General features: G+C 46.2%; 1 protein-coding gene across 2 annotated transcripts in view; it reads right to left on the bottom strand.

The window, feature by feature from the left end:
- Positions 1–27,387, bottom strand: part of EDEM2 (ER degradation enhancing alpha-mannosidase like protein 2) — a 551,481-nt gene that overhangs the window by 281,197 nt on the left and 242,897 nt on the right. For both annotated transcript variants that reach the window (XM_069243891.1, XM_069243892.1), the window contains exon 6: positions 21,323–21,534. In XM_069243891.1, coding sequence (XP_069099992.1) covers positions 21,323–21,534 — 212 coding nt within the window. The remainder of the gene's footprint in view (positions 1–21,322; positions 21,535–27,387) is intronic.

Genomic DNA, 27,387 nt, shown 5'->3' with positions numbered 1-27,387 from the left:
GCTTTTTTAAAGATTAATATGCAAAATGTTGCATGGCTATTCCAAGCTCTAGTCCTGTAGACCACAGGATCAGGGATACATTTGTAAAGAGGTGTTATTTATAGCTAGGGTGCAACCCTATAGAAACTAAGATCGTAGCCTGAGAAGCCAGCATAATTTCAGAATTGAGCTTTACTTTAGGGTTGAACCCTCTGCCTAATGCACCATGCATGTTCAAGGTACTGTGCTATTGCAAAAACTATCACCGCCTTCGAATCATATTTGAAAATTCTCAGAGCCTCCCAGTAGTGTCTAACAACCAAAAGTTTACTGACTGCAATTATCCATTTTCTACGTGGCTGTAAGTACTGGGGGCAAAAAAACAGAACATGCTCTTCAGTTTCTTTTATCCGAGGGCAAAAGTAGCAAAAAGTTGAGGAGCTGGACTTATCCCATTTAGCCATTAGGGGTCCTAATGGTAGAGATCCTAACCTAAATTGAAGGAACAGCCGCTTTGCAGTAGGAGGATATATTTCATCCATGAAAGCTTTGTATGATGGTGAACATTTAAGTATTGTACAGTCAGATTTTCAGAATAATTGTTCAACCCGATCTGTTCCAGAGAATAGTTCCTATAAGCTCTTTTCACTTTCAGCCTGGCACCCTTAGCAGATACTGCTGGCGAGTTCCAAAGGTCATTCATTTTCAGTTGCTCACTCTGCAGTTTAATATTTTTCAGCCAGGGTGAGACTATACGTGAATCACAGGAAATTAAATCAACAAGGGAATCTCTATAGGGTGCCAGCTGCCATTTATGGGGTTAAATGCTTAGTCCAACAACAGCGGAACCAGGGGAGTACCCTTTTGTAGCTTGAGTAAGCCTCTGATAAATAGTTCTCGACTGTTACAAGGGTGGTTGCATCAGCAAAACCCCATAACTCTGCCCCATAAGTGGCTGCCTCTTATGCATTGGCTTTATAGATCTCGAGGACCGGTGACACTGCACCTCCGCCAGTTACCTTCTGTTTCCTACCAATTTGATACACTCCATTTAAGAATATTTTTGCTCTTTTCCATCTGGTAGACCCAGCTCAATGTGTTGGCCAGCCGGACCCCCAAGATAGTAAAAGTTTTTAACCTGTTCGATTCTAGTGCCATCAATTGCCATCTTCCCCCTAAATGACCTGTGGATATTTATCCACATGAATTTAGTTTTCATTGCATTGATTTCAAGACCTTTCTTCTTGCAAAAAGCTGAGAAGGAATCTAGCTCAGCCTGAACTCTCGTAGGAGTTCTAGATTTAAGCAAAGTGTCATTGGCAAACATTAATATTGGAAGTGAAGTGCCAGCCAGCTTGGGAGCATCATGCGTGCATTGGGATAGCCATTTAACTGCCCCATTTTTATAAAGGCTGAAAAGTGTCGGAAGCAAGCACCCAGCCTTGCTTTACCCCCAACAGATGGGTATCGAATAAGTTAAATCCCCAACCATGTTCCATCTCACTTTGGTGTAGGTATTTGTGTGGAGGACTCTAAGTATCCATAATAGTTCATGCGGAATCCCGTAAGCTTCCAGTATCTCCCACAACCTGTCCCTAGGGACCAGATCAAAGGCCGACCTGAGATCTGTGAAAGAAAAATACAGATGATCCTTCCTCAGGTCAACATACTTCAAGCACAACAGCTTGAATCGAAAAACTTGGTCAAGAGTGCTGGTGCTGGCTTTAAAGCCTGCCTGGGAATCCTCAAGAAAATGGTTATCGGTAACCCAGGATTTTAGCTTAGACAAAAACTGTCCACAGAATATTTTTTGGGAGTTGTCAAACAAACTTATAGGTCTATAGTTGGACGGTGAGTCCCTTCTTAAAGAGTGGTACAATCACAGCTCCCAGCCGGGTAGGTTGGATTTCCTTTCCTTGAAAGACAGCATTGCCCAATCCATTGAGATAAGGAGTTCAAATATGAGGCTGTAATCAGAAGAGGTCGAACTTGGCATAGTTATAATCAAAACTTTAAGTGGAATCTACAATATATACAGTTTTCTTTAAAATGGCAAAAAGCTATTTTAAAAGTAGACAGTGCAATGTTCAACAGTTCCTGGGGGAGGAAAATAAAGTACATTTTCTAAGTTAAGTAACACACTTACAGTCTTATTCTCGCCCTGCTTTCCCTAATTTTCCCGCCTGACTTGCTGCCAAAAAGTGGGACTTTGTCAGGAGGGGAGGAGGGATAACTCCACTAGCTGGAGTGCCCTGGGGCACTGTAATCTGAGGCGTGAGCCTTTGTGGCTCACTGCCAGGTGTTCTAGTTCCTGCAGGGAGAGGTGTGAAGCATCTCCACCCAGGACAGGCTTTGTTTCCGATCACTGAGAGCACAAAGGCTCTCACCCCATGTGGCCAGAAACTCGTCTGGTAGTGGCAGGCTGGCACAGACTGGCCAGTCGTGCACTAGCAGTTTGGCTAACATGCAGGGTGCATCTCTAAGATGCCCTCTGGGTGCATTTTTCAATAAATCCCTTATTGGCATCAGTGTTGGTTTATTGTGCTGAGAAGTTTGATACCAAACTTCCCTGTATTCTGTGTAGCCATTATGGTGCTGTGGAGTTGAGTTTGTAATGGCAGACTCCCAGACCATATACTCAGTATGGCTACCCTGCACTTAACATGTCTAAAAATGGACTTAGACACTGTAGGGGCATATTGCTCATGCAGCTATGCCCTTACATGTGGTTCATTGCACCCTGCCTTAGGACTGTAAGGCCTGCTAGAGGGGTGACTTACCTACGCCACAGACAGTGGTTTGTGGGCATGGCACCCTGAGAGGGATGCCATGTCGACTTTGCCTTTTTCTCCCCACCAGCACACACAAGCTGCCAGGCAGTGGGTTTGTGCTGAGTAAGGGGTCCCCTAGGGTGTCATAATATATGCTGCAGCCCTTAGAAACCTTCCCTGGCAACAGGGCCCTTGGTACCAGGGGTACATTTTACCAGGGACTTAACTGCGTGCCAGGGCTGTGCCAATTGTGGAAACAAAGGTACAGTTTTGGGAAAGAACGCTGGTGCTGGAGCCTGGTTATCAGGGTCCCAGCACATTTCAATCAAAGCTGGCATCAACACTAGGCAAAAAGTGTGGGGGGGTACCCTGCCAACAGTGGCATTTTCCTGCAGTATGCTACTGCGCTAGTTTTCCCTATCATTTGTTCCAACTGCTGGGGCCCAGCCAATGTACTTAAATAATTAAACGAGTGATCTAACACCCACTGCCCTCTTCCTAGGTTCGTATTAGTCACCTGCAATAAGTTTTGTGATAACACCTTTTAGATGCTGTAGAACATTAGCGAGATGGCCCACTGTGGGGGAGCATACATTTGAGGGAACAGATCTAATGTAAGCATTGACTATAATGATGTATCTCACCCCTGTGGAGGTTTTTACTTTTACTTCTGCCCCCAATAAGTCATTATTCCCCATTGTAATTATTTTCACTTGCGGGAAGAGGTCTAGTTTCCGCCAAATAAGAAGACCCCACCCCCAAGGCTCTTCCTGAAGTGGAAGGAACCACATTCACTACAAGAGTGATGTAACCACTTCCATATACTGGAGGCAGAGCCCATGTCTGCTGCAGGAGTTTAATCTTATGGTGATCTATAAACTCTCCCTTCTCTGGGTCTGTGAGCTTAGATCGCACGCCTGCCACATTCCAAGATAGTACTCTGAGATTTTCACCATTTAGCCCACTATCCGTCCCCAACAGCATGCTAATGCCTCCCTGGCCTGCCAACATGGGACTCATCTCAGTCTTTGAGGCAAAACTCACCGTACTTTCTCCTGCAGCACTTGCTGCAGCGTCTTGGACAGTGGCTTCTTCACCTCGCCCACTCACCTCAGAGTCTTGGGGCTGCATAGCCTCACCACCCAGTCAGACCGCTCCTTAAAGCTTTTAATGCTAGTAAAATCACTCGGAGCTCCAGATGATGGATATGGAGCCTGGTTTCTGCCAGAGACCAGATAACTCTGATCTCCGCCTCTCCCATGTGACCACCCCATCCCAGGAGTGACGCATCTGTCATTACTGTAAGATCTGGTTGGGGAAAGGAGAGGGATCTGCCCTTGACCCAATCCTGATTCGTTAACCACCACTGCAGGTCTCTCGCAGTTCCTTCCGAGATCTGGACCTTGTCAGAGATTCCCCTGATGCTGCGCCCACTGGAACTTCAGGTCCCACTGCAGAGCCCGCATATGCCATCTGGCCTTTTGAACCAGCAGGATGCAGGAAGCCATGAGGCCCAGTAGCCTCAGAGTCATTCTCACTGAAATCCAGGACAGAGGCTGAAACATCGGTATCATAGCCCGAATATCCTGGGCTCGCTTTTCGGAGGATATGCCCGAAACTGCACTGCATCAAGAACAGCTCCGATGAAAGGGAACGTCTGAGAAGAAGTCAGGTGTGACTTCGGCACGTTGACAGTGAACCCCAGCAAATGCAAAAGGTTTGCTGTAATCTGAAGGTGGGAGATGACTGCCTGGGGCGAATTCACCTTCAACAGCTAATCGTCGAGGTAGGAGAAGACTGGGACCCCTAACCTTCGCAGATGAGCTGCCACCACTACCATCACTTTCGTGAAACCCCGAGGGGCACTGGTAAGGCGAAAAGGGAGCACGGGAAGCTGAAAGTGCTCGTGACCTACCACGAATTGTAGGTAACATCTGTGGGCCGGCAAGACGGGAATGTGAAAGTATGTGTCTTGCAAGTCCAACGCTACCATCCAGTCTCCGGGATCCAGGGCAGATAGGACCTCAGCCAATGTCAACATTTTGAACTTCTCCTTTTTGAGGAAGAGATTGAAGGACCAAAGATCTAATATAGGCCAAAGACCTTTGTCCTTTTTCGGAACCAGAAAGTAGCGGGAATAGCAACCATGACCTACTTCAGGTAACTGAACCCTCTCTATAGCTCCTTTTGCCAAAAGGGCTTGGACTTCCTCGCAAAAAAGCGCCATATGATCCTCGGATATCTGATTGTATAAAGGTGGCACGGCTGGAGGAGATGTCTTGAAGGGGAGGGAGTAGCCCCTTTGGAAAATTTGGAGGACTCACCTGTCCGAAGTAATGGACTGCCATTGGGGCAGGTGATGGCGAATCCTGTCACCCACTGGCTCCTGATGTATCCACAGACTAGGAAGGCTTGGAGACTGAAGAGGGGGTGGGGGTGGACTGGGTGACCCGCTGACTCCCTGATCCACAGGGGCATGGGATCCCGCATCCGCAGCTGCGCAGAGGCTATACAGCATGCACAGGTCGATGGCCAGGGGAAAAAGGACACAGTTGGATACTCCTTCCATAGCCACGAAAGGCGGACAGCTGGGGTCTAGGAGCCGGCACGAGGCAAAGGTACTAGCCCGTGGCTCAGGAATCCTTAAAGCGCTCGAGCGCAGAGTCCGCCTTGTCTCCGGAGAGAAGTGTGCCATCAAAGGACATGTCCATCAAGGATTGCTGGACATACCCAGCCAGGCGTGGCATCTCTATGCCACCATCGATGCAACCGATCTGCCCAGAGAGTCTGTCGTATCCAGACCACAATGAATCATGAACTTCGCTGCATCCCTCCCATCTGTTATGGTTTAAGAAAGGAAAGTCCGGGCCTTCTCCGGAACTGCAGGCCGCACTTACTTGCGTGACCGTATCCCAGAGAGTATGGGAATAGCAGCCCAAAAGGCATGGGGTGTTCACGGACCACAGCGCTAGACTGCTGGAAGAAAACAACTTCTTCCCCAAACTATCCAGTCTTTTTGATTCCCTATCCGGGGGTGGGACAGGGAATGCACCAGATGAAGAAGCCTGGATGACAAGGCTCTGAGGTGTGGGGTGTTGGGTGTGGAATTTCAGGTCTGACAGGGCAGGCCGATGGCAGCAGGCAATCGTCCTATTCACAGGAACCCCTGTGCTGGGTCTGGACCAAGTACCAAAAAGGACGCCCGTCTGTGCTTCATTAAAGGGAAGAAGGGGCTTGGAAGAGGAAGGCCCTGGCTGAAGTGCGCCGGTTAGGATATTAGGCCTAGCCTCCACAGAAGGTAGCTCGAGGTCCAGGACATCATCCGCACTTTCCACTACCATGGAATAAGAAGCACCCTCCTTCGTAGCCACGCCAGGAGGACAGAGCATACCAATGTCAAGGGAGGTGTCTAGACCACTGGTATCACCCAAATCCTGCACCCAGTCCTTTTGGGGGTCAAGCTGGTATTCTAAAGGGTCCAGCGTCCCCCTCCATACTCTCCTCGTATCCATACCCACAAGAATAAGGGTCTGGATCAACCCTGGACCAAGGAGAGCCCATACAGAACAGAATCGGCGTCGAACGATGTCGTTCCTGCTCCGGGTCGTCAGGTATGAGGATGGGATCAACGTCAATTGTGGGCCCAACCAACGTCCGGAGCGTCAACGTCTGACCCGACAGCAGGTAAGGTCGCCGTGGCACGACCGGCATCGGGACGGATCCTGAGGGGCCCCCTGGAGCCGTGGCCGAAGCAGTCGACTTTGAACCTGAGGGAGCCCCCACCAACTCACCTGTGCCCAAAGGCACCGAAGGTGGGTCAGACTGCCCAAAAATGAGGTGCATGGCCTCGTAAAATTCTTCAAGTTGGGCAGGGGTGGCTTCGGCTCCCGGGAAGTCAGGGAACCATGGAGCCGACCTAGATGAAGGCTCCGTTGACGGAGGCCTAGAGTGTTGACGCTCGTCCCGGGTCGCATCATCTGATCGACGGGGTGAAGTCGAAGAACGCTTGTCCTTCTATGACTTCTTTTTTGTGACCCGAATGTCCGAATGACTTGGAGGACCAGGAGTGGTGGTGACTCCAGTCTTGAGACCTTCCTCTCGAACTAGACCCTGAGCGCTGCGGAGTCAAGTGTCTGGCTGCCATGAGCTTTAGGGACCGCTCCCCCAAAGCTTTCAGGATCATGGCCCGACACTCCGAGCACGATTTGGGTTGTGATCACGCTCCAGGCACCAAAGGCACACGAGGAGCGGTCTTGTGGGACATCCTGAGACGCAGCCACAAACTCGTCAAAAACTTCGACAAGTATTGAGGCACTGGGTCCTGGAAAGGCCTCCCTTGATTTAAATTTACATGATTCCACCATTGTAGCGAGGTGTGTGTTTGGCGGTCTATCAACACTAGATCTTGGAGTTGACCCTGTGCTTGTGTCCATTGTGTTGCTAGGCACTGTTGCAAGGGCCGCATGTGTAATCTTGCGTTTGGGACAATGGCTATGCATGAGGACATCATGCCTAGTAGTTTCATCACTAATTTTACCTGATACTTCTGGTTTGGGTGCATGCTTTGTATTACGTTTTGGAATGCTTGTACCCTTTGAGGAAATTCGATTTTTAATACGATCGTATCGACCCGCCATTTTGTGGCCCGCCGCCATTTTATGTTGCCTTCACTCAGGCAGCACAGCGAACGAAGTCCATTCTGCCTTTTCTGCTTATTCTGCAACATGGTGTTCAAAACAGCCTTCTGCCTCTATCTTTACAAGGCTGGTATTAAGGTCTGACCGAGTACACTAATCCCTGTCTGGTTTTCTAATCCTTGTTTCAACTATCTGTAGGCTCACACTATTCTCCGCCGATCTTATCTTATCGTCTGGCCTTCGCTGTCCTTTGCTAGTATTCTCTCATTTCACAACTGTCCTCCAAACGCACACAAACTTATCACACCACATGCAACTTCGTTGTGGATCGGTTAATGAATTAGTTCAAGGGAGGGGTGACAAACACAGCTGGAGGGGAGGCAACCTTAAGTCACTTGATACTTTGTTTTCCAATTCCTTCGATTGGTGCTGTCTTGTTTTCCGACATTTCTATTGGCTCTGTTCTATCTTTACATTATTCTTACTGGCTCCTTTCTATGTGTTCTGGGAGTGTATGTAGTTAATAAATGGTTTTTATACGGTATATAAGATTGTGCGCCACAAAGTAAAGTGCCAGTCTCCTGAGAACATACCTTGTGTACTTCTTGGACAACTGTACTAGCTGCAGCTAATAAAATCTGATCTTTTACGCCTGACAGAGTGTCCCGTGTCTCTGTTAGTTGAGGCAGGTGAATCCAAGGAGATTTCAGGCGTACCCTGCGCCGCCAGGCCCATAAGGTTCTGGTTCTTCAACTGGCGCCCAACGTGGGGCGGCTTCAGCGGTACCGGTTCTGCCTGAAGGCCGTGAGGAACCCCGCAAGAAAATTCTGGAGGAATCGCGAGCCACGTCAAGCGACCCCTGTATGTCGAAGTGGTCCGAAGGTCTTTTTCAGCGCGGTTACTCCTTCCTGACGGCTACTGACGACTGCTGCCCTGACTGCCGCCCTGCCTTGGCCCTTTCTTTGATGATGTATGGTAAAGCGAGACGATAGACGGGCCTCTGTTGGTGTAAGAAGACATCCTTAGTTAAGTATTTGGTGGGTCGCGCCCACAAATTTTGGTCTTTGTTTTGTCCTTAGGTCCTTAGATTTGGCCATTGCAGTGGCCAAAGCCGAGGGGTAAGTGCATTTGTGCTGTGTAAACTGAAAGTTTTACCCCCTTGATGTTTGTGAACAGCCAGTAAAAATCGTGAGATGTCTGGTCTGACTAAGTTTGGAAAACTTTGTTGCTTTGGTTGTAATAGGGACTCCCAGCTTGAGGACTCCTGTCCGATTCCTTCGGTTGGAACTCCCACATATGAGCTCTATTCTAAACATGGTGTTGGTCCTATTGCCTTTAATAAGACATGGACCCGATATACAAAGAAAGATGGTGTTTTAAAATGGCCAGAAAATGGTAGTTTCGAAACTGATGTGCTAGATAATTTAGAAGCAACGTTATTTAAAAGAAAAGCCCGGCCGGCAATGTTTGACTCTTTTCGCCTTTGGCGTAAGGAAGCCAAACAGAGAGAAATTAAACAAGCGAAACGAGATAGGAAAACACAGGGAATGACGATTATACAGGCTGCTCAGCAATTCAAAGATGATGAAATAGATAATGCAATGGAAATTTCAGACAGACAGCATCGAATGGCAATAGATAAATGCTATCCGACGTTGCCTATCTCTTCCCTTGATAAGAGAAAAGATTTTGAGGAAGATTCCTTAATGTCCCACTTATTGAAATTGCCTCCGCCCTATGTACAAGGTGCTAATGCACCCCCGATGTTACAGCCTGTTCAGCCGCCAGTTGTGCTTCCGCCTGCTCCAGCTTTTCCACATTTGCCTCCTCAAGTATTGCCTATGCCAGCTTTGCCTTTAACTCCTTTGCCTTCTGCTCCTTTGGCAATTCCTAATGCTCCTTTAGTTAATTCACCTAATACCTTGTCCCCTATCCTTATGTCAAATTCTCCATCTATGCGTAAGCGATTTGCAGATACTGTCTCTGGTCTCTTATCACCTTTCTTTGAAGCTTTAAACGTGTCTCCAGCTTTTTCTCGAAGACAGTCTCGTAGTCAATTCCCAGACTCCGAAGAGCGAGAAAAATTGGACTCACTTGCTTGTAGATGGATCAAGAAGGGTCCCCAATATAGTATGTCTGATATTATGTCCACCTTTCTGCAATGGAATGCACCTACGCAGAGATATGTTTTTAAAGTTATGTGCGATACTCTCGCTAAAGAATGGGAGGATATGAATTTGGGTTCGGTCCCACAGGATCTGTTAGATGTTCAGGCTGACTTTGACAAAGGACTTATTGTGGGTCCTAAGGTTGAAAACGCTGTCAGAACACTTATTTCTTTCAGATCCCTATTGTTCTCACAGACTTTTCCTGATTCTGATCCTTCAGTTAGGACAGCACTGAAAAACTATCCCATGAGAGAGGTTTCTCCAATATGGAAGGAAGAAGTTGCAGCAGCAGGTGCTAATCCAGCTATTCCTGCGCATTTTCAGCGCATATGGATACATGTCCCCTGGAAAAGGTCTGAAGTTTTAGCACTTAAACAGTCACTACCAGATTCACGCAAAAATCCTGCTGGTTACTATAAAGAGTTGTCGCAAACAGTTGATGCATGTACTATGAATCTAGCAGATATTGACATGTTGATGGGAAATGTAGTTCCACAGACAATATGGGCTAAAATTCGTAGAGAGGATCACGCTCAAGAATTAGGCGGCGATTGGAACGCTATTATTGCCGCAGATAGAGGTCAAGTAGGTGGTGCAAAGCCCGACGCTTTGATCTCAGAACTCCCTGGTAGGATTATTACATTAATGAAAACAATGATGCCTGCTTTGAGAGTTAATTGGGATAAGCTAGCAGCATGTAAACAAAAGAAAGATGAAAGTGTTTCCGATTTCTTTACCCGATTCGAGGAGACATTCATTGATCACAGTGGTCAAGATATGGCTACAGAAGGGGGACAGCGATTATTTGTGGATAAGTTCGTATATAACTTGCTTCCTGAACTATCACACAAGCTAAAAGACTCCGAGAGTTCATGGGCAGTTTCTTCTTCCGCCCAGATATTGGCTACTGCACAATATTATGAAAATAGAGACAAAGAAGAAAGGGAAAAACAAGAGAAAAAGACGAAAGAATTAAAAACTAAAGTTCTCTTGCAACAGGCTTATCCTCCTCGTTATGTTCAGCCTCAGTTTCAACAGCCTCCGCAGTTTCAGAGGTTGTATCAAAAGCCTGAACCATTCATTCCAAGACCTTTGCTAGGTCCCAATCAATGTGCTTATTGTAGGGAGGAAGGTCATTTTAAGAACAGTTGTCCGGCATTGTTGCAGCGTAATGGAGCAACATCTGCTCCACGAGGTCGTGGTGGTCCTCAGTCAGCAAATAGAGGTAGAGGTCGAGGTGTGTTAACCCAAGGGCAGCGTTCTTTTGTTCCTCCAAATTCCGGAAATTACTTTGACCAGCAAAATGTTAGGTCTACACAGTATTACAGTGAGGATCAGTATATTGAAGGAGGGAATGAAAGTCTTCATTTTGAATAGGACAGCCATGGACAAAGTAAGGGGGTTACGTCAATTCCAGTGGATCAGAATGGACCTTATGTTAATGTCACTACAATGGGTGTTTCAGAGCCATTTCTTTTAGATACTGGTGCCATGAGAAGCTCTATCATTCATTCTAAACTCCCTGGCGCACCTTTGTCTGGCTTAACGAATGTATCTGTAGGATTTTCTGGCGCCCCAGTTCGCAATCCAGTTTCTTGCCCTTTGCCTGTTTCAATAGGCCCTTATGATTTAGAAGCTCCGCTTCTTCTGACGAATGGTTGTGGTGAAAATCTGTTGGGTTTAGATCTATTAAAAAGAATGCATGCTACGATATATTGTTCACCTTCTGGTGTATACCTCACTCTAGGACAGAAAATGACTAGTCCAATGTACTTATCAAAAGATCAATTCCCACCTGAATTGCTTTCTCTTCCCGAAACGCTTTGGGCTACGGGTCCGAATGACGTTGGTTGTCTTGAGATCCCACCTTATGTTGTTACTCTTAAGCCCAATGCTGAAATGCCACGTATTCCGCAATACAGAATCTCTACTGAAGGTGAGAAAGCACTTCTGGAAATTGTCCATGATTTGATTCAGAAGGGTGTGGTTGAGGAAACGAGAGGAAATACATGTAACAGTCCTGTTCTTCCGGTTCTTAAACGCACTGATCCTTCTCAGCCACCTGTTTATCGTTTTGTAATTGATCTTCGGGAGGTAAACAAGATTGTCGTACCGCAGTTTCCTGTAGTCCCAGATATCACTGCTCTGTTGACGATGATACCTTCTACAGCGACTTGGTTTTCAGTTATTGATCTAAAGAATGCTTTATTTAGTATTCCCATCGCCGAAGAGAGTAGAGATATTTTTGGTTTTTCCCTCGGAGGCCGAAGCTTCCGGTTTAAACGCGCACCTCAAGGTTATTGTGAAAGTCCCTCTATTTACAGTCAAGCTCTAAAATGTCATCTTGATGCCTTTTCCTTACCGTCCGGTGCCGCTCTCATTCAGTACATGGATGACTTATTAGTTGCCGCTGATTCAGAGGAGATTTGCAAAAACGTGACCGTTGCACTGTTGCGTCATTTGTTTGATCTAAATCACAAGGTTTCTCCTTCTAAATTACAATATGTCTGTCGCGAGGTGACTTATTTGGGTCATCTCTTGTCAAAGGAGGGACGACGATTGACCCCCGAACGAATTCAGGCAATTGCACAAATGTCAGTGCCATCCACACAAAGAGAGGTACGTGCCTTTTTGGGCATTACTTCTTATTGTAGACAGTGGATTCCGAGTTTCTCTTTATTGGCTAAACCTCTGTTGGCGCTAACTTTAAAAGATACGCCTCAGCCTCTTCCGTGGACTGACGAATGTCAGAAGAGTTTTACTGATTTGCGTATTGCTTTGTGTTCTGCTCCTGTATTGGGTACTCCTGATTACAGTAAGCCCTTTACGCTCTATGTCCACGAAAGAGAGGGTTGTGCATTGTCAGTCTTAACGCAGCGTTTTGGAGATCAACAGCGACCATGCGCATATTTCTCAGCTACGTTAGATCCAGTAGCTAAAGCATTGCCTAGTTGTCTTAAGGCGACAGCGGCAGCAGCAATTTCTATTCGACAGTCTGCTGGAGTAGTGCTAGATAATACTCTCATTGTTATGGTGCCACATGCAGTGGATACTTTACTAAATAGGACAAAAACGCAGCATCTTACGAGTGCTTGGTTGTCCGGATATGAGCTGACGCTTTTGGCTAGTCACATACACATCAAACGATGTAATACCCTGAATCCAGCTACTTTGTTGCCTCTTCCAGAAGAGAGAGATGTCTCTGAACAGCATGATTGTTTTCTCCGTACTGAAGAAGAGACTAAGGGTAGAATTGACCTAAAAGACACGCCATTAGTGAATCCAGATGGAACACTATGGGTAGATGGTTCTTGTTTCAAGCTCCCGAATGGAGATACAGTTTCAGCCTACGCTATTACTACTTTGCATACGATTGTGGAGACAGCACGCATTAGACATAATTCAGCTCAGGCAGCTGAATTGATAGCCTTAACTAGAGCGTGTGTGTTATCCAAAGGAAAAAGAGTAAACGTGTACACTGATAGCCAATACGCTTTTGGTGTAGCGTTTAACTTTGGGCGCTTATGGAAGGAAAGAGGATTCTTTACTTCCCATGGTACTAAGATACAACATGGTCAATTAGTGACTGAACTTCTTGAGTCACTTACAATGCCTACTCAGATAGCGATCGTGAAGTGTAGTGCACACAAAAAGATTGTGGACGATGTTGGTCGAGGAAATGCATTTGCAGATGAGGTAGCGAAAAAGACAGCCAGAGACAACACAAGTCGAATGTATGTTGCAGGTCCCGCAAACTGCGTAAGAGAAAAGGGAATGTGTGAAGATACAGTAGAGAGTGTGAAATCAATTCAAGGAGAGGCTACGGAGAATGAGTTGAGAAAGTGGAAGGAAAGTACAGGAATGTTAGATGAGATGGGATGTTGGGTTGAATTATCAGAACATCAACGTTGGCTGTTACCAGATGCTTATGTACTACCTGTAGTTACTATGGCACATGGTCCAGCTCACCTAAGTGCAAAAGGAATATGTAAACTTCTGGCTCCAGTGTGGCAAAATGAGGGGATCCCAAAGTGTGCAAATAATGTAGTAAAACATTGTATTGTTTGCTTGATGTACAATCCGGGAAAGGGAACCCCAACTCCAGCAGGTCATTTTGCTCCTCCAACATATCCATTTGAGGTGTTGCAGATCGATTATATTCACATGGAACGATGCAACAACCTCAAATATGTTCTGGTGGTAGTATGTGCTTTTTCTAGATGGGTAGAAGTCTACCCTCTGAAGGACAATACTGCTTTATCAACTGCCAAAATACTTTTGAAAGAATTCTTCCCTAGGTTTGGTTTGCCGCGCATTGTCTGGAGTGACAATGGGAGCGAATTTGTGGGTCAAGTCATGCAAAAAGTTTGTGCAGGTCTTGGCATAAAACAGAAGTTCCACGCGGCGAATCACCCACAGTCGGCTGGTTTAGTAGAATGCTACAATGGAACCTTGAAGCTTAAAATTGCTAAGGTGCAAGCTAGCACAGGACTTAATTGGCCTGATGCTTTACCATTGGCTCTTCTGTCCACCAGAACAGCAGTACACTCTCGTTTGGGGCTTAGCCCTTACGAAGTGATATTTGGTCGCCCAGCTAATGTATGGGGAGTTCCTCGCCCTAAGAAATACTCAGACTTGCCATACCCGATGTTGATTGACTACTTGCATGACCTTACAACTAAATTGCGTGTTCTTCATCAACAGGTTCAGAGTGCTCTACCAGAGGCTTCCACAGACCCAGGTCATTCCATCCGACCAGGTGACTGGGTCTGCACGAAAAATTTCCAACGACAGAGAAATTTGGAGCCCAGATGGAGAGAGCCACGCCTGGTTCTTTTGACCACAAGAACAGCAGTTAAAGTCGAAGGAAAGAAAAACTGGGTGCATGCCGTGCACTGCAAGAAAGTGCCTTTGCCCTTGCCTTTCGATCAGTGGGTCCGTAGAGGCATCAGTGACTCTGAAAGTGAGAAAGTTCCGCAATTTGTACCATTCAGTGATGCGCGTCTAATTGGAACACTTTCTGAGAAAGAGGACGACGACATCCTTCAAGAAGCAATACCATCGCATCGTCGCTTGAACACGACAAATCCAGGAACATTGTTTCAAAACCAGACTGCCTCTGGACAGGAACGCTATAATTTGAGACCAAGACCAAAGAACTTGTAAATTTCTCTCCTATGTAGTACTCTATCCCGGTTGCAGGGTCACGGTAGGAGTCTTAGTTACGACCTGAGTAAGTGGCAATAGGCCTGCAGGACCTCACAGTGTCATAGGACGGTAGATAATCGTGACTACAGTGATTGAGGAAGATTGCCGTGAGCATCCACTTAGAAAGATGGAGGCTACATTAGATAAAAGAGAAAGTAAAAATGTAAAGAATAATTGTAAAGAAATATATAGTCGTTGTAGTATTGCTCTATGCGTCATTATATTGTCGTGTATTCTTTTGGCATCTGTAAACTGGATCATTATTACTCTGCAGCAAAAAGTTGTCTCTTCTCCTACCTCTACATCTTCTTCTACTATCTCTCCGCACCTATTTCACACTCTTCCCCAGCATGAACTCATCAGAAGAACTGAATACTTTAACAATTCCTTCGTCCAGTTGTTACATCAACATCAGTTAGTGATCAATACAACTGACTGTTGGGTGTGTGGACTCATACCACATACGGTAGAAAAAGGAATGCCATATTTAGTTCTTCCATTCTCCTATGAAGGTTCCGCTTGGGCTTATTTTGTTATTTTCAATAATGCATATCAAAGTAAAATTAAACAACCTGTCAGTTCACATAGTGTTGGTTCAAATTTCAGTCATAGTTTATTGATAAAGGGAATGGTAGCTATGGCTAAAATCATGGAAAAAAGTGAAGCTTCCATAGATGAAAGAAAAGCATATACCAATTGGAACATAACTAATTACATTTCCAGCCTCAATGATAAGGTTAAGCAAGGAAAATCTCCTCCGATACGGGTCATACCCCAACAAGGAAATTTCTGTCTGCAAATAAATGGTAGAACTCCAAACACCGGACAAAGAGAAAGTTTATGTTCCCATACATATGTTTATTCAGCCCTGAATTCACTGCCGTTAGTACCATCTCAAGGTACATACTTCGTTTGCCACGATAGGGCTTATACATGGTTGCCAGCTGATTTCTCTGGTACTTGTTATATAGCCTTTCTTCTTCCCCCTACATACACCGCTCCTGCGAACCATCATAAAAATAGATATGGCAGAGGGATTGTGGATTCGAAAGACACAGCAGGACAAGAGGGAGGAGATTTCCTCAAAGGATTTCTTCCCTTCTGGGGTCCAATGGCCAACAGCAGAAATATAAGGCAATTGGTTCGTGTCGTAGAAACCACCATAGACATCACTGTAGGAGCTTTAAGTAACATTACAGCTGAACTACAGGCTGATCGTCTTATGACCTTGCAGAACCGTGTTGCCTTAGACTTTGTTCTTGCGGACCGTGGTGGAGTATGCAAATTGATCGGATCAAGTTGCTGTATTTTCATACCTAATGACGCTCCGACAGTATACCAAGCTATCTCTAAGTTACACATAATCTCCAAGTCGATTCATCAGGACGAAGGAGATTGGTCCTTTTCAGAGTGGTTTTGGGGATTACTGTCCAAATGGGGTTGGAAGGTATTGACATTCTTTGGAGTAATTTTAGCTTTTATATTCTCTTGTTGTCTTTGTATGCACTGCGGTCCTGCCATCTGCAACCTATGTGCTACTGCATGTATTCCCAAACCCAAGTCACAAAGAGCAGAGAATATCAAAATGATGGTACAGCAACAGCTTGATGACCTCATGGCCATAGACATCGACTCAGATTAACATGAGTTTGTGTATCTTGCCTGAGTTCTGGCAAAAGGAGGGTCTGAGGAAATTCGATTTTTAATACGATCGTATCGACCCGCCATTTTGTGGCCCGCCGCCATTTTATGTTGCCTTCACTCAGGCAGCACAGCGAACGAAGTCCATTCTGCCTTTTCTGCTTATTCTGCAACATGGTGTTCAAAACAGCCTTCTGCCTCTATCTTTACAAGGCTGGTATTAAGGTCTGACCGAGTACACTAATCCCTGTCTGGTTTTCTAATCCTTGTTTCAACTATCTGTAGGCTCACACTATTCTCCGCCGATCTTATCTTATCGTCTGGCCTTCGCTGTCCTTTGCTAGTATTCTCTCATTTCACAACTGTCCTCCAAACGCACACAAACTTATCACACCACATGCAACTTCGTTGTGGATCGGTTAATGAATTAGTTCAAGGGAGGGGTGACAAACACAGCTGGAGGGGAGGCAACCTTAAGTCACTTGATACTTTGTTTTCCAATTCCTTCTATTGGTGCTGTCTTGTTTTCCGACATTTCTATTGGCTCTGTTCTATCTTTACATTATTCTTACTGGCTCCTTTCTATGTGTTCTGGGAGTGTATGTAGTTAATAAATGGTTTTTATACGGTATATAAGATTGTGCGCCACAAAGTAAAGTGCCAGTCTCCTGAGAACATACCTTGTGTACTTCTTGGACAACTGTACTAGCTGCAGCTAATAAAATCTGATCTTTTACGCCTGACAGAGTGTCCCGTGTCTCTGTTAGTTGAGGCAGGTGAATCCAAGGAGATTTCAGGCGTACCCTGCGCCGCCAGGCCCATAAGGTTCTGGTTCTTCACCTTTGTGGACTTGGAGTGGCAATCCCTTTTTTTGTGTTGATTGTTGCTCCTAAGTATTGTTGTATTTGACATGGCTGAAGGTGTGATTTTTGGTAGTTTAGTGAGAAACCCAGTTTGTGAAGGGTTTCTATGACGTATTTTGTGTGTTTAAAACACTGTTCTTGAGTGTTGGTTTTGATTAACCAATTGTCTAGATATGGGATTACGTGTATGTGCTGTCTTCTGATATGTGCCGCTACTACTGCAAGGCATTTTGTAAATACCCTTGGTGCTGTTGTTATCCCGAATGGTAACACTTTGAACTGGTAATGTACTCCTTGGATTACAAACCTTAAGTATTTCCTGTTTGAAGGATGTATGGGTATATGGAAGTACGCATCCTTGAGATCTAAAGTTTACATGTAGTCTTGTTGTTTGAGCAAGGGGATTACGTCTTGAAGTGTCACCATGTAAAAGTGATCTGATTTGATGTAAAGATTTAGTGTTCTGAGATCTAAGATGGGTCTTAGAGTTTTGTCCTTTTTGGGTATTAGAAAATACATGGAATAAACACCTGTTCCTTTCTGATGGTTGGGTACTAGTTCTATTGCGTCTTTTTGTAACAACGCTTGGACTTCTATTTGTAATAGATCTAAGTGCTGTTTGGACATTTGTGTTCTTGGAGGCACATTTGGTGGTAATTGTAGGAATTCTATGCAATAACCATGTTGGATAATGGCTAGGACCCACGGGTCTGTTGTTATTTCCTCCCAATTCTGGTAATAATCTGTGAGTCTCCCCCCCACTGGTGTTATGTGTTGGGGATTTGAGACAGTAAAGTTACTGTTTAGTTTGAGGGGTCTTCGGAACTTTCCCCTAGTTTTAGGGAATGGTCCACCTCTGTATTGTCCCCGAAAGCCTTCTCTTTGATACTGGCCCTGGTATGTGGGTCTGGTTTGTGAGGTTGAGGGTTCTGTTCTTTGAGCCCGAAACCCCCCTCTAAATTGTGTCTTTTTAAATCTGCTTCTGCTCTGTGGGGAGTAGAGCGCGCCCATGGCCTTGGCCGTATCAGTGTCCTTCTTCAGCTTCTCTATAGCTGTGTCCACCTCTGGCCCAAACAACTGCTGTCCATTAAAAGGCATATTAAGCACAGCCTGTTGGATCTCTGGCTTAAACCCGGAGGTGCGTAGCCATGCGTGTCTCCGAATAGTGACCGCTGTATTCACAGTTCTTGCGGCTGTGTCCGCTGCATCCATTGCCGAACGTATCTGGTTGTTTGAGATACTTTGGCCCTCTTCCACCACTTGTTGTGCATGCTTTTGGAACTCTTTGGGCAGATGTTCTATAAAGTGCTGCATTTCATCCCAATGAGCTCTGTCATATCTTGACAATAAAGCTTGTGAATTGGTAATGCGCCATTGATTGGCCGCTTGTGCTGCAACTCTCTTTCCCGCTGCATCAAACTTTCGACTTTCTTTGTCGGGTGGTGGTGCATCTCCAGAGGTGTGTGAATTAGCCCTTTTACGTGCTGCGCCCACTACTACTGAGTCAGGTGTCAGTTGTTGTGTGATGTACACGGGGTCTGTAGGGGGAGGTTTGTACTTTTTCTCCACCCTACGTGTGATGGCTCTGCCTTTGACAGGTTCTTGAAATACTTGTTTCGCGTGTTTCAGCATCCCTGGTAACATTGGGAGACTTTGGTACTGACTGTGTCGTCGACAAAGTATTAAATAAAAAATCATCCTCAATGGGTTCAGCGTGCAGTGCCACATTGTGAAAAGCCGCTGCTCTGGACAGCACCTGCGTGTAGGCAGTACTGTCTTCAGGTGGTGATGGTCTTGCTGGGTAGCAGTCTGGACTATTGTCTGATACAGGCGCATCATAGAGATCCCATGCATCTGGGTCATCCTGGCTCATCCCTGTGTGCGTTGGAGATTGCATCATAGGGGGTGTTGCAATTGGTGACAGTTGCGGTGAGTGGTGTGGTGATGGTTGTGGCGAAGAGTGATGTGGAGTTAATGCTTTTGCCACTTTTGCTTGTGGTTGTTTTTCTTTGTCTTGGAAAGCAAGTTTCCTTTTCATCCTTATAGGAGGGAGAGTTCTTATTTTCCCTGTATCCTTTTGAATATGGAGCCTCCTTTGTGTATAATCTGGCTCCCCTGCTTCTAGCTCTTGTCCAAATTTATGGCCTTGCAGTTGTGCTGAAAGGCCTTGTTCTTTGGAGTAGGAGCTTGTTTTCAGCTCCGAAGCTGGATGTTTCGGTACCGAAACTTTGTCTACACTCTTTTTCGGCTCCGAAGCCACTTTTTTCGGTTTCGCTGTTCCGATGTCTCGGTGCTGACTTATCTCGGTGCCAGTATCTCGATGTCGAGTTTGGTCGGAACCAGGGTCTTGGTGTCGAGTATGTTCTGTGCCGGTATCTCGATCGGAGTCGGATGACTTCGACACGTTTGTGCCCTTTTTCGGTGCCAATGGTCGGTCACCGATTTTACAGGTTAAGCCATGGCCTGCCGGCGGTGGCGTCCCCTGGGCCGTCATGATTTTGGCGCGAGTTTTGGCCGGGGCTGTTTTACTCACAGTTTTCGGCGTCTGCTCCGTTTCGGGTTCGTCCGAGTCAGCAATGGAGAAAGTCTCTTCTTCCTCGACGTCGTGGTGTCCTGACGGCACCGACGCCATTTGAAGCCTTCGTGCTCTCCGGTCCCGTAGCGTTTTCTTCGACCGAAATGCCCGACAGGCCTCGCAAGTATCCTCTTTGCGTTCGGGGGACAAACACAAATTACAGACCAGATGTTGATCTGTGTATGGACACTTGTTATGGCATTAAGGGCAGAAGCGGAATGGGGTCCGTTCCATGAGCCTTGAAAACACACGCGGTCGGGCCGACCAGGCCCCGTCGGGGGGTAGAAGCCCCGAAGGGCTACCTGAGCTCTTCTTTAATTCGGTGTCGATCTGCGTTAACTAACCCGAAACCGAACGCAAACAATACCGTCAAATTTTCCAAGATTTAACTAACTTTCCTAACCAAAACACGGAGTGAAGAGGGACACGTCCGAACCCGATGGCGGAAAGAAAACAATCTAAGATGGAGTCGACGCCCATGCGCAATGGAGCCGAAATGGGAGGAGTCCCTCGATCTCGAGACTCAAAAAGACTTCTTCGAAGAAAAACAACTCGTAACACTCCGAGCCCAACACTAGATGGCGGGATATGCACAGCATGTGTATCTGCAGCTACACATGCCATCAAACATATATATATATCTCAAATTTTCAAAGAACGGTGAAGCCTAATAAAGCACCAACAGGCTGCACAATATCCAAAAGCTCGTGAGAAGTAGAAAATGAGCACAATTTCCAAAAATCAGTCATATGAAAAATCGTCGTCTCCATTAATTGAGAAAATTCATCCAAATAATGAGCAAACGGCACTTTAAAAAATATACAGAATAATAATCAATTAAGTGCCCAAAAAGAACACACACACGCTGTCCCGGCCAAATGTCGACGCGTTTCGGCAAAAGCCTTCAACTGGACATAGGCAGACATTTTTTCACCTAACTATTTAAATGTTATAGTCCTTCTTTAGTTTTCAGTAGCATGGCTAACAAATTATAACATATTATAACAATACTATATATATATATATATATATATATATATATATATATATATATATATATATATATATATATATATATATATATATATATATATATAAAAAACAATCACAGGCATAGTGGTCTGCTGACTAGCATGCCACTATCCCTGTGATCATAGTGGGTCACAACTTGCAAACTACCTCAGTAATACTCATGTTCTAGGTCGAGTTTGCGACCCACTACAATTCAGTGCTTTGTGAACCAACCTATTAGTACATAAGTCAGTTTGCAAAATACTGCACTGATTGCAAAAAATACTGGTTGCATATTGTGACCAGTACTTTACGACCAGTGCTTTGTACATCTGGCCCTGTGTATGCTATTCTATAAGCAGGCCTTCTTTAAGTTAATTTCTGTAATTTATAATAAACACATGAGGTATATTGTGGCTTCAGCTGTAGTAAACATGCTGAATATGACATTTGTCATCGTTTTACTCACCAATCCAATTTCAGAACGGCTTTTCCACAACCCAGTCAGGGCTCTTCTGGCCACGTCCTCAAATATGGGGTCACCAGTGAGGCGACTGAGCGTGGCAAATTCCACAATAAAAGTCCCAACACCAGCAGTGCAGGTGACTGGAGTCTCAGTAGGGTTTACGCCATTCTGTAAATTGACTGTCCCATAAGGCATGCCCGTGGGTGTCTGAAAAGCTGCATAACATATATATTACTAGTTAGGAAAGCATTGATCAAAGAAAAATGAACAAAATGGCGTACGGTCAAAGGTAGTTTTTGCTTATTTTGCATGTTCACGTTGTAATCTTCAAGTTCTCAATAAAAATTAAACCCAGTTACGTATGTCTTCTAGTACAAAGAAAAGAAGAGCAGGTGCCTTCTGCTGCTAAGAGGCAAGGCAAGATCCCAAACAGGCTTCTAGAATATTTCACCACTATAATCTAATAGTGAACAGAGTTTTAAAGATTTTCATTAATTAGATCACCTTAGCACCGACCTCACTATTGTACTTTGCTTCATTTTATTTGGCCCCAGTGAGGGATTAAAGTATTTCAGTGTGGGGTTACACCTTCTGTTCAATCAAACGACAATACAAATCGGGAACGCTCCCTCACCTCCATCCATCCCCCACAGACGCAGAGAGAGAGAGGTATATGTCACCACACACATCTCTCACTATTAACCTGTATAAGGCATCCAGGCATTGTAGGTAAACTGTAGGCAATACACATAGGGATGTTCATTCCGAATCATCATTGCCCCTCTTGAACCCCAAAGCATCAGATATCAGTCATCTTCAGGATCCACTTCTTGTTCAGCAGTAGGCTCCTTAAGTTCCTGCTGCAATCAAACATCCACCAAGTCCCACTCCATCTTACCACCTTGGTCAGTCCCGCCGTACAACAATCTATGTCTTACCCCACATTCCGTTCATAACCATTTCGGTAGTTCCCACAGCCATTGTTTCCTAGTCTGCACTCAATTGATCATCCACCTTAGCACTATGCGTTTCTTTGCTAAAGCCAAGCCCAGTGACAATTCCTTCTCAGCATGTTTAGTGTGTTTAGGTTAAGTCACCAAGTCCAAAAGACATAGCTGAATCGTTGGCATCAGTGGCATCTCAGTCAGAACCCTCAACACTTGAAAGCACTTTGCCCCAAATGCTGGCATGTCCACCACATATGGGTATAAGTCCCAACAGTAGATCTTTATTAAGGGCAGTGCTCCCGCTTGGAAGAATCTAGCTTATGCAGCCACTGCGGCATAAGAATCTCTGTCTACACGCTTATAATGTGCATTACAGGCCACTCTTCTGCAGTTAGCCAACACGGAGGCCAATTCTCGCTTCCTCAACTCCTCACCCTCATCTCCCTCCCATGGTGTTTTCAGTGTCACAGTACGGGTAGCTGTGAAGGATGTGAGCATGGCATACAGACGTGTAATGAGGTGGTGGTCTCCCCCCATATTCGGTAATATCTGGTTTAAGATCTGTCTCCGGTTCCTGTGGAAACCCCACCCAAGCCTTCTGAATAGCTGCAGTTAAACCAGGATATGCAAGAAAGCAGCTGCCTTCAACAGCCCATCTAGCGCAGAAGTCAACATAACCCACTATCCAGCCATCTTTGTTTAGGTCCCCCAAGCAGCACAGGTACCCCTCAGGCCGCGACGAACCACAGTGTACCAAGGAACCAGTTGTTGCATGCAAATATACTTCTCATTTTCTCACCTTGTTATACATTCCCATATATTTTGGAGAGTCTTGATGTGCCTGACTAGAGGCAACAGCAAGTGTTTCTGGTGCTGGATCAGGCAAGCCAGTATCACTGCAACAAGGTCGCTGTCCCTGTCCTTAAACCACGGTATTGAGTATGTTACCCAGTAATAAACCCTGAAGTTCCACATCTGTAGCCCTCCGCTGTCCCATGGGAATTTCAAGACTGCCAGGTTAATATGTGCCCTTCCATGCCCCCAATACAACAATCTAAGTTATTAATTTAGCCGGTGGAAAAAAGACTCTGGGGTACTCCTTGGCATGTACAGTATACGAGGTAGTATGATCATCTTGCGTATGGCTATGGGTCTCATAAGGGACATCGTAAATCGCAACCATTTACTCACACTCCATTCTAGTCCATCCAGAAGTGCAGCCACATTTGAACCATAGGTTTCAGTCATGTCAGAACTTAAAAATACACCCAGATACTTGACCGGTATTGTCTGCACTTTTATATTAGGTAACTTTGTGTCCACAGCCACGCCCCCCCCCCCTTTAGAGGGTAGAGCACAGATTTGGCAGCATTTAGCTGGAATCCAGAGTGCACCCCCTCCACCTCCTGCAATGTGTCTTATACCGCACTCCAGGTATCTACTGGATTCCTCAAGGTCAGCAAAATATCGTCAGCCTATTACGAGACGATCTCTTGCTCACTTCCCACCATGATTCCAGCACCCTTGTGTCTAGATCTGATGAGCTGAGATAGTGGCTCTACAACCAAGGTGAACATCAGATGGGAGAGGGAGCACCCCTGGCACTATCACCTCTCAACCGGCCAATTGTCTGAGGTTCTGTGGCCAACCTTCACTCTGGCCCTGTGCTGTCAGTGTAAAGCATTTTCACCTACTGCAGATAATCTGCCCTAGGGCATATTGCTGGAGTCTACGTCTCATGAACATCCAGGTTATAGTGTTGAAGGCCTTGTGAACGTCTAGACTGGTGAGCGCACAGGGCTCTTCCCCTCTCATAGCCTGTTCCAAAATAAGGAATGCCTTCCTGATGTTAGTGGTGGTAGTATGCCGCCCACGAACCGTGACTGATCTGTATGTATAACCCCCTCCGCAACCTTTGATGACTGATGGGCCAGAATTGTCCCCAGAATTTTTGTGTCTACATTTATCATCAACAAAGAGCTGTACGATTCACAGTCTGTGGGGTCCCTGTCTGGCTTAGGCAGGACTAATGTTTTAGTCTCCCTTAGCTACTCCGGTAGTAAACCCGTCTCAAAGGCTTCCGTGTACATGGACAGCAACGTTTCCCACAACAAGTCCACATATGTCTTGTAGAATTCAACACTGAGTCCATTAATCCCTGGCATCTTCCCTGTGTTCATATGTTTAATGGCTCACCGTATATCTGTTTCCTCAGTTCAATATGGCTCTTGTGACCTCATCCACCCTGGACAGAGGTGCCTCGTCTAAAACAGTGGTAATACCTGCCTCATCGTTCTGACCTGTTTATGCATAAAGTGCTGTGTAAAATTACATAAAGTGAGTCAGGATATCCTCAAGAGCCGTCAGTCACCCATTTTGTGTCTCTAATGGACACAACATTCCACCCTGTCCATGTTGCATTTCTGTGTACAGTTCATAATCATGTTTCCGAAGTGTGTTCCGGGCCTCATCTAACTCCCCCTGCAGGCCATGCTGCATCTCCCATACCCTTTCAGTGTGAGGTGCTTGCCTGGCAATGTCCACTATCCGCTACTCCCGTTTTGAGACTGTGTGCCATGGGGATTTTCAAACCCCATAGGTCATAGCCATACATTTCCCCCGTATAGTCACCTTGAATACTTCTCAGAGCACCCAGGCCAACGTCACTGTCCCTGCGTTAATAGTAAAGGATTCCTGCACAGCCTCTCTAATTTCTTGCCTGAACACCAGATTTAGTAATGCCCAGGGTTGTGTATGCCACTGTGGCACTGGTACCACATAGGCTTGGTCCTGCAATACCACTGCAAAGGCAAATGGTCCGAAAGGGTTTGGTCCAAATACCGGGCCATGCCAAAGCGCACAGCTTGTTCCAGGTGGATAAATAGTCTATTCTAGAGAAGGTACAGTGGAGAGGGGAGTAAAAAGAATAACCCCTCGCTGAGCCGTGCTCCGGGAGGTTTTACGTGTGCACCCCTTCCATTAACACCCTAGATGACCTGCCCAGTGACCTAACAGCAGTGTCTTGGTTCCTATCGAGCACACAGTTGCAGTAAAGTCATCCAGATAATATTGTGGTGAGCATAGGGTATCAGAAGGCACACAGTTCCGTCACAAAAATCTGGGCTATCTATGTTTGGAGCATATGTGTTCAGCAATGCCATGGGTGTACCGATTATCTCCCCCACTACTCCTACATACCAACCACCCACTGACTTTAACTCATCATCCACCTTAAAAGGAACCCAGCATCCACCCACAGCAGCACCCACCACAACTAAAAGGTAAAGCTGGAGTACCATGGCCTGCCCTGGTGCGTATTTTCTCATGTTCCTGTGACAGCAAGTGTGTTTCCTGTAACATCACTATCCGTGCCTGATGTTTCCTCGCATATGACTAGATTCTCATAACCCTTGTCTTTAGACACCTGGTCCCTTCTAGATTACCAGTAAATGAGTTTCAATTCACTGTAGTGTCCTCTGCCTGATCAACAAATATCTACTTGCAGGCACGTTCGTGGAAACAGCATGTAGGCTAGGCCTCGATTCCTGAGCTTCCGTTTTACCTCCATGAATGACCTTCACCTCTTCTGGGTAGCTACACAGTAGTATGGGTAGAAATAAATTCCTCGTTGCCCTGCTGTCGTGCCGCTGCTAAAACGCCCATCTTATCCTTGTATCACAACATCTGGGATATCAGCGTATGTGGCATTCCCCTGGCTGGGGTTTACCGCTCTGCGTTCTGTCGGCTCTATCCACTGGCAGCTCTCCCTAGCCTCCCCCAACCCAGGTAGCACCACAGGTACCCAAGATTCCAAAACTTGTTCCACTGGGGTGGTCTCTGTCCCTTGAGGCAAGCCTAAAATTCCTACATTGCTGCGTCATGAACTGTCTTCCAGATCTGCCAACTTAGCCTCCTGTGCCTGCAGACTCCTCTCCCGATATGCCAGCTAGCTGGCATGTGCCCCCAGTAATTCATCTGCGCCATCCTGCTCTAGTGCCCAAATTGTCCACACACTCCCTCAAGACTGTCCATGTCTTGACGCAGTAATGTCACCATGGTGGACACCTCATCTATTTTATCTGTGATGGCTTTGTCTTCCAGAAATAGATTTTTGCAGTCCGGATCAGATGGGGGCATGGGCTCCCCCAAGTTGGGCTCCTTGTTAGAGGCAACACCCTGAGCTATCCTTCCAGCCCCTTCTCGATAGGGTGGCATGACTTAAAGGCTGTGCCAAGGTCTCCCTTGGGTTTAGGGCAGCATCCACGCCAGACTGTCACTAGCAGGTCCGGGGACCAGAGCGTGTTCGCCATGCCCCATGGAACATACTGTTAGCAGCAGGCTCACCCCGCGATGTACTGTGGGGTTAAAGCGGGCACGCCAATGGAGTAATCACTGCAGAAATCATTTAGGCTGACCTCGGGAATCCCCAGAAGTATCCAATCTGCACTGAGTGGACAAATGTAGCAGGCCAGATCCAAGTATGGGACTGCAGCTGGGCATCAACCCCCATTTCACATAAGAAGCCCCCTGGAGGCGGGGGGAATCCAGTGTCAGCCCAGCGACCTAGGCAGACAGAACAGAGAAAAACAGGCAGCGGGGGCACTTAATTCTCTCTCTCTCTCCTCCCACTCCCAAAAAATTAACATAATCATCTGGGCCTCTGTCTACACGTCCACATGTCCCTTCCCGCGGAACACAGGAGAACCCCTGCATGGTCTTGTAATCCAGCCAGGCAGGTTTCCGAATCAGGAGGCGGGAAACCTATCTATGACTGCAATTGCTTGGTCCATGTCAGGCGGTGATGTCCCCCAGCTGGTGCTTTATGGTGTCTCAAATCACCCAAGGCCATAACTCCAATAGCCAGTTTGATTTTGTATTCCAATTGAGGTCCAAGTTGCTGCTCCTTCACACTCTGTAGGGCAATCCAAGCTGGACAGGGCTCCACTCTGTGAGCCCTTGATGATTGAATGTGGTTTTGCAAAAACAAAAAAAAGGGGGGGGAAGGGGGGACAGTCCCCTCCACTCTCACTGTGGCTCTGTTTGACCCCCCAGGCACTGGGCCTTGCTCATCTCCTTTCATCCGCCAGGGGGCGTACCTCTCACCTGGGTAAGTCTACAAGA

The sequence above is a fragment of the Pleurodeles waltl genome, chromosome 7 (assembly GCF_031143425.1).
Source record: "Pleurodeles waltl isolate 20211129_DDA chromosome 7, aPleWal1.hap1.20221129, whole genome shotgun sequence".
NCBI classification, from domain to species: Eukaryota; Metazoa; Chordata; class Amphibia; order Caudata; family Salamandridae; genus Pleurodeles; species Pleurodeles waltl.
Note: the sequence above shows the minus strand (reverse complement) of the source record. Positions and strands in the feature narration are given on the sequence as shown.